The sequence below is a fragment of the Etheostoma spectabile genome, chromosome 11, assembly GCF_008692095.1.
Source record: "Etheostoma spectabile isolate EspeVRDwgs_2016 chromosome 11, UIUC_Espe_1.0, whole genome shotgun sequence".
NCBI classification, from domain to species: Eukaryota; Metazoa; Chordata; class Actinopteri; order Perciformes; family Percidae; genus Etheostoma; species Etheostoma spectabile.
The window spans coordinates 16,468,168-16,484,346 of record NC_045743.1 but is presented as its reverse complement, the minus strand read 5'-3'; the positions used below and the strand labels follow the sequence as shown (position 1 = coordinate 16,484,346).

The 16,179-nt window shown below is 41.4% G+C and overlaps 1 protein-coding gene across 1 annotated transcript in view; it reads left to right on the top strand.

The window, feature by feature from the left end:
* Positions 1 to 16,179, top strand: part of ptpn4a (protein tyrosine phosphatase non-receptor type 4a) — an 84,243-nt gene that overhangs the window by 51,930 nt on the left and 16,134 nt on the right. Inside the window, exons 11-18 of the mRNA XM_032530389.1 lie at positions 3,510 to 3,573; positions 4,566 to 4,738; positions 5,585 to 5,653; positions 5,762 to 5,896; positions 9,455 to 9,619; positions 14,455 to 14,614; positions 15,182 to 15,265; positions 15,532 to 15,588. Of these exons, the coding sequence (XP_032386280.1) occupies positions 3,510 to 3,573; positions 4,566 to 4,738; positions 5,585 to 5,653; positions 5,762 to 5,896; positions 9,455 to 9,619; positions 14,455 to 14,614; positions 15,182 to 15,265; positions 15,532 to 15,588 (907 nt within the window). The remainder of the gene's footprint in view (positions 1 to 3,509; positions 3,574 to 4,565; positions 4,739 to 5,584; positions 5,654 to 5,761; positions 5,897 to 9,454; positions 9,620 to 14,454; positions 14,615 to 15,181; positions 15,266 to 15,531; positions 15,589 to 16,179) is intronic.

The window sequence follows — 16,179 nt, the reverse complement described above, 5'->3', positions numbered from 1 at the left end:
ACCGCTTATGTTCATCACTCTTTGTCTCTTGCTCCGTTCTCTTTTCAAAGCATTGATTTTAAGAAATCTCCCATCCTCTGCTTCTGCACTGTGGGATGCAAAATGTTTAATGGGTGCCAGGGGTGGGATAGTATCTACTCAAATTTCTGCAAATCCAGACAATAAATCACTTGTGTGTATGCTTATATCACACACACACACACACACACACACACACACACACACACTGAGCAAGTGCTCATGTATGTATGTATGTGTGTGGTGTGTGTGTGTGTGTGATCAGTAAATGTCTGACACCAGTCAGATGTTGGTGAAAAGATGAGTTTGAGTGTGTGTGCTTATGTATGGTTTATAGAAGGAAGGGTTTTGTATTACTGACATTGTGGTGAACAAAGTCAGAAATCTCGAGACTTTCCTCCCATTTGGGGACAAAAAGCCAAACCATGACATTTTGGGGTAAAGACTTTTTGGTTAGGATAAGTGGAACAAATGAAAATCAATGCTGTGGTGTGTGTGTGTGTGTGTGTGTGTGTGTGTGTTGTGTGTGTGTGTGTGTGTGTGTGTGTGTGTGTGTGTGTGTGTGTGTGGTTGTGTGTGTGTGTGTGTGTGTGTGTGTGTGTGGTGTGTGTGTGTGTGTGTGTGTGTGTGTGTGTGTTGGTGTGTGTGTGTGTGTGTGTGTGTGTGTGTGTGTGTGGTGTGTGTGTGTGGTGTGGTGTGTGTGTGTGTGTGTGTGTGTGTGTGGTGTGTGTGTGTGTGTGTGTGTGTGTGTGTGTGTGTGTGTGTGTGTGTGTGTGTGTGGTGCGTGCGTGCGTGCGTATCCAGTCAGTTGAGCTAAATTTAGGGACCAACAGTTGTGTCCCCAACAGCTGTCCATTACCATGTGTGAGAAGGAGAGAGCACTACAGTAGTCAACAGTGTCTCTCAACCCTATGCTCATTGATTTTTTCTCTCTTCATGTTTTCTTTCATCATCCTTTCCTGAACAAAGGCATACTGTTTCTACATCTGCTTAAATTCTGTCACTTCTCCTGGTGTCTTTCCTCATGTCTTGTCATTGTTACTGTCTTCTTAAAATAAACTGTAAGATACAGTAAAAAAAAAAAAAAAAAAGGGTAGAGAGAGAAATTTAAATTTTTGACTCTTTCCTATTTTTGTTCACAGCAGCCTGTCAAATGAGCCACACTTAGATTGGGCATGACTCACGCTCTGCCAGCGTGCATGCGTGTGTGTATGTGCACTTGTTTGTCCATGCAAGAGTGTGTGAGTATGTTTGTTAAATATACTGTATTTAGCAGGGAGCAATGAGTCACAGCAGCAACAGAGCTCCAGAAAGGGATTATGTTACTCTGCTGCTGCTCATCAGCAGTCCTCTTACTGTTGCTGCGTGTGGTCTTCTGATTTGAATATTTTATAGTTTCTGCCTCATTAGATGCATGCCTTATTAATATACAGTGGGGCTCGAAAGTTTTGGCACCCCAGGTAAAAATTTGTATTAATGTACATAAAGAAGCCAAGAAAAGATGGAAAACTCTCCAAAAGACATCAGATGACAAATTAGACATTTGTATTAAATGTGACAAAAATTTAGATTTTATTTCAGTCATTTACACTGTCAAAATAACAGTAAATAAAAGGTCTATCCATAGATTTTTAATTATGTTGAGGTCAGGAGATTGTTAAGGCCATGGTAAAACCTTCAGTTTACGCCTCTTGATGTAATCCACCGTGGATTTTGAGTTGTGTTCAGGATCATTATCCATTTGTAGAAGCCATCCTCTCTTTAACTTCAGCTTTTTCACAGATGGCATCAAGTTAGCGTCCAAAATTTGCTGAAATTTTATTAAATCCATTTTTCTTCTACTTGTGAAATTTTCCCTGTGCCACTGGCTGCTATACAACCCCAAAGCATGATTGATCCCCCCCCCCATGCTTAACAGTTGGACAGAGGTTCTTTTCATTCAATTCTGTGCCCTTTCTTCTCCAAACGTACCTTTGCTCATTGCGGCGAAAAAGTTTGATTTTAACCTCATTGGTCCACAGAACTTGTTTCAACAATGCATCAGGCTTGTCTATATGTTCATTTACAAACTTCAATTGCTGATTTTTGTGGTGAGGATGTAGAATAGGTTTCTTCTGATGACTCTTCCATGAAGACCATATCTGTACGAGTATCTCTTAATAGTGGAATGGTGTAGCACAACTCCAGTGTCTCCAGGTCTTTCTGGATGGATCGTGCAGTCAAACGTGGGTCAGGACTTGCTTTTCTCACAATCCTGCGAGCTGTTCTGTCTGATATTTTTCTTGGTCTTCCAGATCTTGCTTTAACTTCCACTGTTCCTGATGACTGCCATTTCTTAATTACATTCAGAACAGAGGATATTGGCATCTGAAAACGCTTTTCTATCTTCTTATAGCCTTCTCCTGCTTTGTGAGCATCAACTATTTTCAGTTACAGTTTTATAGACAACTGCTTAGAAGAAGCCATGGTGCTGATTGTTGGGGCGAGGTCAGATGAGTCTGGCCATTTAAAACCTTAAGATCAACATCACCTGGTCTTTCCAGACAATGACTGAGAACAATCCATGACGCTGTCAGGTCTCAGCTTTCCAAAGGGGGGCGGTGCATGCTATAAACTCTGCAAGGTGCCCAAACGTTTGCAGACGCCATTTTTTTCTGTTCGGTTATTTTGAAAGTGTAAATGATGGAAATAAAATCTAACTTTTTGTGACATATTATACGAATGTCTAATCTGTCATTCGATGCATTTTGGAGATTTTCCCATCTTTTCTTGACTTCTTTATGCACATTAATACAAATGTTTACTTGGGGTGCCCAAACTTTCGAGCCCCACTGTATAGAGGTATCAGAAAAAAGATGGTCATCCTCTTCTCCTACCCTTCTCCTACCCTCCACCAGCAACGGTCAGAGGTTAAATGAACAGTTGGGATGTGACACATGTGTCAGCTTGCTTGATGAATCGGCTTTTCATTCAAGTTTGGTTTGCCAGTTACAAATGCGCTAACTCACATAGTAGTGCTTAGAATATGGTGGACTGGCTGAGTGTAGCAAAGCTTTCCCTTGTACATGGAAAAATAAAAACCTTTCCAATACCACCAATATGCCGGAGGGTCAGTCATTACAAAGTTATACTGTCAATTTAAACATTGTTCAGACTTTTAGAACTTTATTTTGAATTCCGGTTTTTATTTCAAGGTTTCCAAAGATACCAAATATGCCACACAACAAAACACATGAAGTAGGGGGATTTAAAGGCTGATACTGGAGCTCTGTTTCTAAGCTGTTATGCTGTGTTGAGCGCCACTGGAAGTCCCAGCGATTTAACACTGTTTTGTATAGGAGCATGACTCCTGGTACGTTCCATAGTACAGTGACTGACCTTCAACAAAAGTGTAAATATGTAACATCAGTGTCTCAATACAGGTGATTGGCTCATTAACTGTGGATACACTAACTTCCCTTTTGTATTGTTTTGCCTTTTCCTGCATCCAGGTTGAAAATAGTGAAAATCTCCTTCAAGTGCAAACAGTTCTTTGTGCAGCTAAGAAGAGAGGCGGTAAGTGTACACAGACACACACATCAACCACCCTCTTTCTCCCACAAATGTCTTTTAAACAGATAAAGAAGTTTACTCTGTGTGTTTGTGTGTGGTGTGTGTGTGTGTGTGTGTGTGTGTGTTGTGTGGTTGTGTGTGTGGTTGTGGTGTTGTGTGTGTGTGGTGTGTGTGTGTGTGTGTGTGTGTGTGGTGTGTGGTGTGTGTGTGTGTGTGTGTTGTGTGGTGTGTGTGTGTGTGTGTGTGTGTGTGGTGTGTGTGTGTTGTGTGTGTGTGTGTGTGTGTGTGTGTGGTACTGTAAATATAGGCTGGGCTGTGTGTGCAGTCAGTGTCAGATTAACCCTCTGCTGTCCGTGTTCCGGTTGACTCTGCTCTAATCACCCCTACTGTCCCGCGACCATTTTGTTGTGGATCTTTTTTTTCAATGTAACAAACAATTGTACAGACAGCTGATATTTAGTTTATTTAGTTAGCTAAAAGTAAATAATAAACAGTTAGCTAAAAGTACAATATAAAAATTGAAACGGTTAACTAAAAGTAAAATATAAACTGTTGAAACAGTTAGCTAAAAGTAGAGTATAAACCATTGAAACAGTTAGCTAAAAGTAAAGGATGTGGCCGTGTTTGCACAGTTGGTAGAGCAAGTGCACATATATACTATATAGATTTACTCCTCAATGCAGCGGCCGCAGGTTTGACTCCGACCTGGCTCTTTCCGCCATCCCCCTCTCCCCCCCCCCCCCCCCCCCCCCCCCCCTTTCATGTCTTTATAGGTCCTGTGGAAATAAAGGCCTAAAAATGCAAAAAAAATAATTATTAAAAAAAGGATAAACCGTTGAAACAAAAGCTACACACTTATGTACCGTATGTGTCTTTTTCTGCATTATTGCTGGACTCAGATAAACTGGCTGAATTTTGGTCACCGTCTGTCACCTTGCATGTTGAATGCTAAAGTTTTATTCAACTGCCCACTTACTATTGTCCTCCTGGCACAGTCTGAGACCCGGGAAACACTGCTCGGCTTCAACATGGTGAACTATCGGGCCTGTAAAAACTTGTGGAAGGCCTGTGTGGAGCACCACACCTTCTTCAGGCTGGATCGGCCCATCCCACCACAGAAGAACTTCTTTGCTCACTATTTCACCCTAGGCTCAAAGTTCAGATACTGGTAAGAGGAAGAGGACACGCATACATACAGTATACACTCCCAGAGGAACATGGAGAGAATCCACAAAGCAACACCGAGCATTTCTGAAAAGTCTACCCTTGAAATCCAGACTTTTGATTGATACACTCATCGAGACACACACACCCATACCATGCACCAGACTTGTGGATGCTTTGTTTGTATTTCCTTCTGTCTGAATCTCAGCAATAGTCCCACTCCAGAGAAACATCGACAGAAGAACATGTTTGTTTGGAAGTTGATGCAGCCCCACACACACTCACACTCACACTCACACTCACACTCACTCACACACACTCGCACACACTACTGACACTCTGTTTTCTGACATTCTTTTTTTTCGTTGGTGATTTACTGTACAGTTAGGGGATTTTTAAGTTGGAAATGGGACTAAAAAATCTAAATAAAATCACTTCTACAAACATTATATTCTCAGTACTGTATTTTGCCTTGTGACAACTTAGTTGTACTTCATTGGCAGCTTTTGTATTTCCTTTTTCTTTGAAATGTGAGTGAGAGATGAACTGAGAGTTGGATTGAGCAGGAGTGATGCAACCCCAGCAATCCTTGCTGTTGAAAATGTTGCAGTTGTTACAGGCATACTATGCTTAACTGTTGACATTATTGCTAAAGTTATTTTGACTGAGTTTGTTCATTTTTAATGCATCATTTTTCATGAATAAAATAAGGTAAGTAAAACTAAACGTAGCTTATGAATATTTTTGTTTTAACCTGAGAATTAAAGAATATCAGCCTGATTCACTACAGTTAAAAGCTAATTTTTCAAGACAGTCCGCTGACTGTTGTTTTTGTTGTTTCTGTCTCTAGCGGACGGACAGAGGTGCAGTCTGTGCAGTATGGAAAGGAGAAAGGCATTAAGGACAGAGTGTTTGCCAGGTAATGGACTTGTCTTTCTTGGTTAATTCATTCTAGCCATCTCAAGCCTTTAAAGGTAAATGAACACCACACAAACTGGGGTTGAAATGAATGTCTTGGTCTGCACAGATCTCCCAGCAAGCCACTGGCCAGGAAGTTGGTGGGCGGAACTGACTGGGAGTCGGTCAGCAGGAACAGCCTATCAGATGAGAGACTGGAGACCCAAAGCCTCCCAACTCGCTCGCCGCCAGGGACGCCCAATCAGTGAGTCCAAGTTTTAGGCTTCATACCAGGTTGAGGTTCACTTTAGCTTCACGTAAGACAGTTGTGGAAGTTGAAATGTAAATGTAATCATATTCAACATGGTTAGGCATATATATTCAAAATTACTGATTCAACAGCAAATTAATTAAACTAATTGGGTTCACTTAGTTAAAAGGGAAGCCATATATACTTTTAAAGCAATTACTGTTCAAGATTTCTTTTTTAGTTCAAAATAATGATTGTTTCTGACTGTCTTGATTGTTTCTAGAAAGAAATACAAATATTTTCATCGGTAAGTCACTGAAGTCTGTAGTTTCTGTTATTAGGAAACCTGTTCTGAAAAGGTTGCCTCTCTTTGTTTAGTGCGTTGCCAGGTCTGCCAGTTGTAAAAGAGACTAGGGAGTTATTTCAGGACTGTATTGGCAAACATGTATTGTATGCTACAGAAGTGTCCTACAACAAGTCTGTGAAGCCCAAACATGACCTGTGACCTAATTATTTCTCCCCAAAAAATCAAGAACACACAATGCATAATTTCATGTTTAATCCTGGTAGTATCATATCAAGGTATCGTTTGAATTTTTTTTTAATCTATATATCCATCTATAAAAGACTTTCTGTATCAATACCAAGACAATATTTAACCTCACAAAAATTTAAAATTGTGATTTGAATCAGAAACTGTCTGATTTCAGTATGGTTTTGAGAATGCAATGGATGCCAGCTTTCGGGTACTTCATGTTTGACACATGTTCAATGAACTCTGTTTACAGAAAGTCAACCCATTTTGGCCAGTATAAAAAAGGTTTTGAGGTTGTATTCTCAGCCCTTTAATAACAGTAATAATACATTTTATTTAAAGACGCCTTTCTTGGCACTCAAGTACGCCACACAGGGAATTCATAAATTAAGAATAGCAAAACAAATACTATACAGTAAAACAATTACTATACTGCAAAACAAAACAAATACTATACAGCAACAGGAGTGATGTGGTGGATGGAGAATGTTTGAGTAATGATGCGGGCAACTGAATTCTGGACCAATTGAAGTTTATGGAGGGATTTGTGAGCTAGACCAAAGAGGAGAGCGTTGCAAAAATCAAGACGGGAAGTGACGAGACTGAGGACAAGGAGTGTGGGGGGTAAGGGAGGGACGGAGGCAATTGATGTTACGTAGGTGTAGGTAGACCGGGTAATGTTATTGATATGGGGTTGAAAGGATAATGTGCTGTCAAGGATGACACCCAGTCTCTTAACCTTGGGGGAGAGTGAGACGGAGCAGTTGTCAATTGTGAGAGAAAAACTGTCTGTTTTGGAAAGAGTGGGTTTGGTGCCAATGAGGAGAACCTCAGTTTTATTACTGTTTAATATGAGGAAGTTTTGGGGGAGCCAGGTTTTTATTTCAGAGATGCAGTCTATAAGGGAGGTGGGCGGGAGAGTGGACGAGGGTTTAGTGGAGAGGTAGAGCTGGGTGTCATCGGCGTAACAGTGGAAGTGAATGTTAATTTTGCGGAAGATATTGCCGAGGGGAAGCAGGTAAATGATGAAGAGTAGGGGCCCCAGGACAGAGCCCTGGGGCACACCTGAAGTGACGGAGGAGGGAACGGATTTACAAGACTTGAGTTGAATGAACTGGGTGCGACCAGAGAGGTAAGATGTGAACCAGTCTAACGGAGTGTGGGTGATGCCGATGTAAGATAGCCTATTGAGGAGGGTGGTGTGACAGATGGTGTCAAATGCTGCACTCAGGTTGAGGAGGATGAGGATGGTTAGGAGTCCAGAATCAGCTGCCATGAGGAGGTTGTTGGTGAGGAAGGGTAGATTGGATATAGGACGGAAGTTGTTTAAGTTGGATGGGTCGTAACCAGGTTTTTTTCCAGTGGTGAGGGAGGAGTGGATGATAGCAGAGATGAGGGGGACCAGGGAGGGAAGGCAGGCTTTAACAAGTTGGGTGGGGAGGGGATCAAGTTGACAAGTAGATGGCTTGGATTTCCGGGTGAGTTCTGTGATTTCTGAAATAGTGGGGAGACGGACTGAGGAGTGTGTGGATGAGTGAAAGTCATCTGAGATGCTGAGGTGAAGGATTGATCCAAGATGCTGGTGGATGTTCTTAATTTTTTCTGTGAAAAAGGACATTACCGAGTTGCAGAAGGAGGTAGTATACAAATGGGGAAGGAGAAAGTCCTGGGGTTGGGTGACATTATTAAGTAGGGAGAACAGTGACTTGGAGTTCAAGTTGCCGACCTTTGGCTTTCATGAGACGCAGATCGGGGGGGAACCAAGGGGCGGAGACGAAGAAATAAACAGATCTGTTTTTCAACGGTGCAAGAAAATTGAGAATATTATGAAGTCCAGTGTTGTAATGACAGACAAGATCATCGGGGGTGGAGAGATTGTGAGTGTCAGGAAGGCAGGAGGAGTGGATAGTTGAAGTGAGTGTGGCGGGGTTGATATTCTTTATGTTCCAAAATGAAATAAGGCGTGGTATTTTTGAGATGGAGAGACTGAGTTTCACTGTAAATGATAGGAGAAAATGGTCAGTTATGGGGAGTTCATCTGCTGTAAAGTCAGATGGGGTGACACCAGAGCAGCAGATTAAGTCCAGAATATGTCCTTTGGAGTGTGTGGTTAAAGTGGTATGTTGCTGACATCCCAAACTGTCTAAGCAGGAGGTGAAGTCTTTGGTGAGAGGCAGGTTGATATTGTCCATGTGGATGTTGAAATTGCCCAGCAGTATTATATTTGGTGAGAGAGAGGATAAGTGGGTGCGGAAAGCAGCAAAGTCATTTAAAAAATCACTATTCGGTTTAGGGGGGCGGTAGACAGTAGCAATGATGGTTGGAGTGGGACCAGACAACTTGCAGACAGCAGATTCAAAGGAGCTGAAGACAGACTCAGACACCGGCAAGACCTTCCACTTCTCGCGGTAGATTATCGCGAGACCTCCTCCCCGGCCAGAGCCACGGGGTTGACAGATGTAAACAAATCCACTAGGAGTGGATTCGTTGAGTTCAGAAAAGTTGTTGGGCTGTTGCCATGTCTCGGTTAAACAGAGAAAGTCTAGCTTACGATCGGAGATGAAGTCCTGGATGAGTTGACCCTTGCCTGTCAGTGAGCGGATGTTGAGCAGAGCGAAGTTGAGTGAGGTGATGTCACAGCTGGTGGCGGTGCTAGCCGACAGGGCTAGGCGGGCTAACACGCTGTGGTCAACAGCCCGGTTAGTAGAGCGTGGAGGGCGACGAGAGTTGGAACAGAGGGACTTTATTCCTGTTGAGCTGTTGTGGTGGGAATTCTGGCGGGACCCTCTGTAGATGTATCTGCGGCGGGGCTGGAAGGCGATGTCCGGGTGAAGGTGGAGAGCCTCCGGCGCAGGTCCAGGCAGGTGATAGCGCAACTGGAGCAGGTCAGTAGCCGAGTACTGCAGCAGACCCAACACTAGCAGGTGAACAGGCAGCAGAAAGAGCCAGGCACAGACAGACACGATGTACGGCGTCAATCTCGCCAGCGTTCCCGTTGCTAGGCGATATACCATTATTTGTGTTTGTGTGTTCATCAGGAACTCAATGTTTGTACAAGAGGGCACACGACTACGCCCGTCATCAGTGGGCCACCTGGTCGATCATGTGATCCACGCTTCACCCAGCCTGCCTGTCTTCTCTTCTTCCAATCACAAGTCGGCGTCGTCTACGCAGGCCAACAGCATCAGCTTGGATTCCACACCGTAAGTCTATGTCAGGGGGAAAGTCGTTGCTATCATTGTCATTTTTTTTCCTATGCCTTCTTTTTTTTTCCTGTCTTCCTCTGTATTGTGGTTTTGGTGATGCAGGGAAATAGATTTCACTGTTAATTAACCGCCTCATAAATAAAGCATCCCCCACAAAACAGCCGCCCTTTAATTTTGAAGTTTAATTTTACTCATCGGTGTTAGTGCCACTCTGTCTGACGACTGCTGAGTTGACTGTTTTTTAAATGTCTGTCTGTGCCTGTGGCTTCTCCCAACAGTTCACACCCTCTCTCAGTGTCACTTAGCTGGCCCCATTGAAAGATAAACCCTTTGAAAATCAGCTTGTTAAATGTGTTTATAGCGGGTAGCAGGGCGGAGAGGTTATATAAGGGCTGAACTAGGAATTAGTGTGTTTGTGTTTTCGGAATGTTTTTGTGCTCACACACTATAAAATATCCAGCAGATTCCTTAAACTAATAAAGTTCCACATTTCTGTTTCAAAGCCTGAAAGCCTATGGGTAAAAGCAAAATTGTGACTTAAAATTCTACATGCTAAAATCAGAAATTCTTATTCAGTACTTTTAAAGAACAGCAGCATGTTAGAAAACAAATCATAAAATGTTCCTACTGATGAGCAGAATTAGTGGTTCTGAAAACGGAAAACACTTGTATTTGGAGTCTGTTTTTTCAGCAAACTTCAGTACTCACATACCTCACCTTCTAATCCTCTTTGTTGCAAGTGTTGTCTGAAAATGTTGTAGCATGGCCTTGCAGAGTTTGGTCTTTGTTAGCTAAAGGATGATCACAAACCTGGTGGAATGTAAAGCAGAACCACTTAGCAAAGACTTGTTTAAACTGCAACCTTGCCCCCAGTCATTTTCTCTCTTTCTCAGGTGCTCGCTCACTCAGCAGTGCTTTGTTGACACTGTGTGAGCCGTGGTCTGGAAAGCAGTATTGCCGTATTCAGGATTCATTTTATCGTCATTTCACTGAATACTGAATCATCACTCTGTTACAGAGCTAAAGGATGACATAATCACCAGCTCTCTCTTCCTCAGACAACATTCACCATAACCATGCATAATATCTTATTGGCTTTTCTGTGATTTGCCTACCACATCAGTCATTCTCAATACCTCTGAAATATCACCTTTTACGTAATTAGCACACCAAAGAATCATGTTTTTCTGAGCTATGTGACGTTCATTCTTCTCGTGAATGCATGCTGTTATTGTACACAACCACATTCAACCTGAAGAACCAAAACTATTAATTAACCATATTGTCAGGATGAGTAAGATCTGACTGAGCTATTTACACGAGGACTTGACGTGATAACTTTCCGTAAATAAAGTTTATTTGGACATGCACTGTATGGCAGGGAGAAGGGACCTGGTGAGCGCTTTCAGCATCCCAAGTTCCCAATTTTCTTGCCTGAATCATTTTCCCACTCTATTGGGAAGATTATGTTATCCATTGTCCTCCGCCAACCCCATTGGGATGTCTTCTTAAAGATTTGGTTCCAATCCAGATTACACTTTTTGGGGAGCTATCTGTTCTAAATTTAATATGTAATAACCGCATCTTTGCCCCCAATACATTTGATGCTGCCTTTTGCTTTGGTGTAAATCAGGCATCCCTAGTGTTAAAGGTTCATAAAAAGTGGCCGGGTTAGCTCAGTTGTAGAGGTTTACTCCTTGACGCAGCGGCCACAGGTTCGACTCCAACCTGAGGCCCTTTGCTGCATGTCATCCCCCCCCCCCCATTCATGTCTTTGTCTGTCCTGGGAAAATAAAAGCCTAAAAATGCCCCCCCAAAAAAACAATCTTTAAAAGATCCATATACAATGACTGTACTTGCAATCCAAGCTGACATGACGCAATCTTATTCCAATATTTTCACGTCTGTCATTTTGCTCAGGCATATAATCCACATTTTCCCAATGTTCCTCCCAAGACTTTCCTCCAATAAAAACTAAATTAGAATCTGCTTTCTCTCCCACAGGCCACAGTTGTATGCATAAGAAATGCAACAAAGCCATAACCCTCAGACACTCTCTATAATGTTCTGTTTTTAGCGAAAATTATGTGTTTAGCTTACCACGGCACATCACCATTATTTTAATTTATTTTTTAGATGCAATATGTCTATATTTCCTTGACAGTGTCAGGGAACAAAAAGGTACAATTATATAATATGCTGTAACACAACATTGAATGCAACTTTATTTGATGTCATGATAAATAACGTTGTATGCTATAATCAGATCTGTTTCTTTACAGTTGCAAAGTAAGGGCTGGCTTTGGAAAATCATTTTGTTAAAAAAAACACTTGGATGTGCGCTTAGTGTTTTTTAAATGTATCTTTTGGTTGTTTTAAATACAACAGGGTGCTTATTAGCAGCTTATTTAAGACTTGGGCTGCGGTTTGAATGTCAAAAAAGTTACCTCCAGCGTCCTTTACTAACCACTTTTCCTTATTATTGCCGCTGTTCATCACACCCCCGACCGGCACCGTCGGACTCCGCCTGCCTGCCTGGGTCTGGCTGAGGTTTCTTCCTCGCCACTGTCGCACTAAATGCTTGCTCTTGGGGGAATTACTAGACTTTATAAAATATAGTGTGTTCTAGACCTACTTATCTGTAGTGTCTCGAGATAACTCTTGATAGTTTTTACTGTGAATGAAATTGAATTGAATTAACCCCGATGGTAAACGTCACGAGGTCAAGGAAAGATGTTCTGCAAATAACATTTATTATCAATATTGGTTTCTCATGCTCACCCTACTGCCCACTCACATTTATCCACAGCAATCCTGATTAATGTAGGGAAAATATATAATTAATATACATTATTAATGAAGACAATATTGTCTAAACTGTAAACAATACTGAGCTTGTTTCAGACGTTGCTTTGGGCTAAAAATAAACCAATGTTCGATAGACCTGCACGACTCATTGTTACAAAATTGCGATCTCTATTCACGATTTAACTTTTAAATAACTTTGTTTTGTTTTAAAAAAAAAAATTTAAATATGTATTTTTTTAGATTTTTTTATAATGACTTTGATTCTCATGCTCGCTGCAATGCTCTCCCTTCTCTTTGTTGAAGCCTCTATTTTTACAGGCTTGTGGTGATGCACAATGTGCCATAGTTTTTTTTTTTGTTTTTTTTGGTCATTCGTGCAATAAACATTACACTTAGTGAGAAAAAAAATTGTGGCAGAGAATCATGACATCAATTCTAAGCTAAAAATTGGTGATTCATATTTTTCCCTGCATCGTGCAGGCCTAATGTCTGGTGCTCTGTATAACTTTGGATTCAGCGATCCATTAATTCTCAGTTCTGTCAACACATGTTCACTGTCATTTTACGTGTCAGAGACAAGAGTAAAGTTCTCAGATTAACCAGTTTAATAAATCACTCAAACCGCACCAAAAGGTACATTATCATTATTGTTAGATGTGTTGCAGTGTTTCACGGAAAATAAAATGTTCGCACAGGATTACAGCTGCCGGGGCCGCTGCACAGCGTAATATTCTGAATATGAATGACGAAATGGTGATGCATCGCTTTAAATGATGCTGCCACAAAGGCTCGTGGAACGGCAATTATCTCCTTTTGTTTTCTAAAAAATGGTCCTGTCAGTGTATACTATGCTAAAGGCGGTAACAAAGGAAGCACTGAAGCACCTTTCCTTATCACTTAGAGAAGTCAAACGACTACTTCCAGGTCATCCGCATGCAATTCTTCTGTCGCTGCGCATACTCATTTAGTTCTTTTAGCAAAATAAGACCATTTGGGAATAGGTAATTATCAAAGCATTTGACAGAAAGGAAAACTAATGAGCAGGGCTTAGTCATGGGGTAAATATTCTTATCCTAGGGCTTTGGCTACATTGTGGTATGGTATGGAGACAATTTCATATCAATTCAACCATCTGTGTCGTGTTGAGGAAACGCAAATGTGGGAGGATGTTCAGTCTTGGCTCAGTCCTGCTGTGCACTGCCCTTCTTCTGAGAGCCTGACCTGGTTGTGACCCATAATAGATTTTGCGCGTGTGTGTGTGATTGTGTGTGTGTGTTAAGACACAAAGTGACACCAGCAGCAGCAGCCAAAACAAAGGAAATGCTCTTTGACTAGTACACACACACACACACACACAGAGTGAATAACTCTTTTACCCCCCACAGAGTGAGCCATGATGCTGCTGCTGAAAGCTTTACCTGACTGACCCTGTTTCATCGTACACCCTGACTGCCTGTTATTGTCTGGATAAGGGGGGGGGGTTGTTTTCCTTCCTCGTGCAGCCCTTTTATTGAGGTTAATGCATTGTGATGACTAACACGGTGCTATTAAGCCTCCATGTCTCATGCAATCTCTTTCTTGCTCACTCCCCTATATCTTTTTCTCCATTTGTGTCTTTTTTTCTAATGAAGCATCCACCTCTTTAACAAACAGCAATAATCTACAGCTAGATTTATTTTCTTTATGCTTGTGCCTTGGGTTTCCCACCATCTTTAAAAAGGCCAAGCTGCCTTGTTTTATCAGTAGTTATTCTTCTAAATGGCAAATTGTGAGATTCATTGCTCATATTACAACAAAGTAAGGTTTTGTTCTGTATTGGATACAAGTGTGGTCATTAAGAATAGTGATGCAAAGGAGAATTATGCAAAACCAGATTGGTTGGGCAAGATACTTTAAAAAAATAAATCATATAAAATCATATAAAAACGTAACTGTTAATGTTCATCTGAACAACGCTTATTTCTTGCTCCTTCTCTCGGTCCCTGACCCCACCCCCCTTTCCTCTCTCTCTTTGCCTCTATCAGGTCCCCAGAGGGACTAGATGGCCAACCTCCAGCTCTGCCCCCCAAGCAGCTGAGCAGGAAGACCTTGAGCCAGATCATCCAGGCCCACTCCCAGCAGAGCCTCCTGGATAACCACCTTAACGAGATGTATGATGTTCCGGTCAATGCTGATAAGACCACGGTCAGTATGGCAACACAAGACAGTAACACTCGTTACATACTGTAGAGAAAAAAAGATGTGAGTATGATGTCCAGTTACATAAATCCTTTAAATAAAATATTCATCCCAGTATTCCTCGTCAACATCTTTGACAAAGCATGGTGCGCAAATGTAAGTGCATGTCCTCGTCGGATTGTTTTATCTTTATGTGCATCATATTTTTTTTTGACACACATCATTTGCAATTCAAAGAAATGACAAACTAAGGTGACTTCATTGACCACTTCTCACTATATAAGAGGTTCTTTGATATTTTTTTCTGCCCCCTAGTGACCCAAAATAAATTTTTTACACTTTAAATTTGATCTTATTGTGAGGATGTGGAGTTGGCATTCCAGTCAAGTGCATATGTACTCTTAATACAACAGTAGAATGGGGTAACAATAACAATTGTTTACCAACCAAGTAATAGTGCCTAGTGTAGCCAAAGCCAGAAGTCACGTGCCAGGAATGTGCCCCAAATGAGGAGGGTATGGAGGAAAGCAGAATGTCAATTTGATGGATCTGTGTCCAACGTTGCTCTTACAGTTAAATGGAGTTGTCCCTCATGATAATCTGGTCCTGATCAAGATGAGACCTGACGAACATGGACGTTTTGGCTTCAATGTCAAGGTGAGAGCTGATGCTAGTTGGGAAACAATAGGAAAAAGTCTGTTCACGGTCCTTCTATCTTTTTTGATCCTTGGCTCATCTCTTCATCTATCTTTGCGTTTTCCTTCCTGTTTATGCCAAGTATTCAAAACACTTGGCACAAATTGTCTGTCTGCATCAAGACCAATTCCTTTCTGCCTGGCTAAACTCTTTCCTAGAAAGAAAGGAAATGTTTGCTTTGTGCTGTTAATTTATCTTCCCTACGTGTGTTTTCTGTGTGTCTCCAGGGTGGAGCTGACCAGAAGATGCCCATCATTGTGTCTCGAGTGGCTCCGGGAACATCAGTAAGTCAACAGCCACCTAATATAGTCAGTAGATGATGATTACTACTACTACTACTACTACTACTACTACTACTACTACTACTCCTACTCTATTTTCTTTTACTTGTGCTGAGCTTAAGCATGTAACATATAAAATGCAGCTTCACAATTAGCTGTTATTTTAGCATTCTCATATCTGAAGCTATTTTTCCCAAATTACATGGACTGTATTTATATAGCGCCTTTCTTATCTAGAAAGTGACTACTTAAAGTGCTTTTACATTGTACAGGAACCATTCACCATTCACACACACTCATACACTTTGGCCAAGGCTGCCATACAAGGTGCCACCTGCTCATCATCCTGAAAACACACACATTTACACTTCGGTATACTTATGTATGTATGTATGTATGTATGTGTGTGTGTATATTTTTATTTATATATATATATATATAAATAAAATTAGAAACATTTCTATCACGCTAAACATGTGTTACTAATCAAATAATGATAGCTCATTATTGTTATACCATTGCTATTATGTCTTCATTTGTCTTTTTGTCTTTCTTTCTGCAGTCTTTGTCTCATCCTTTGTCCTCTGTTTCCCT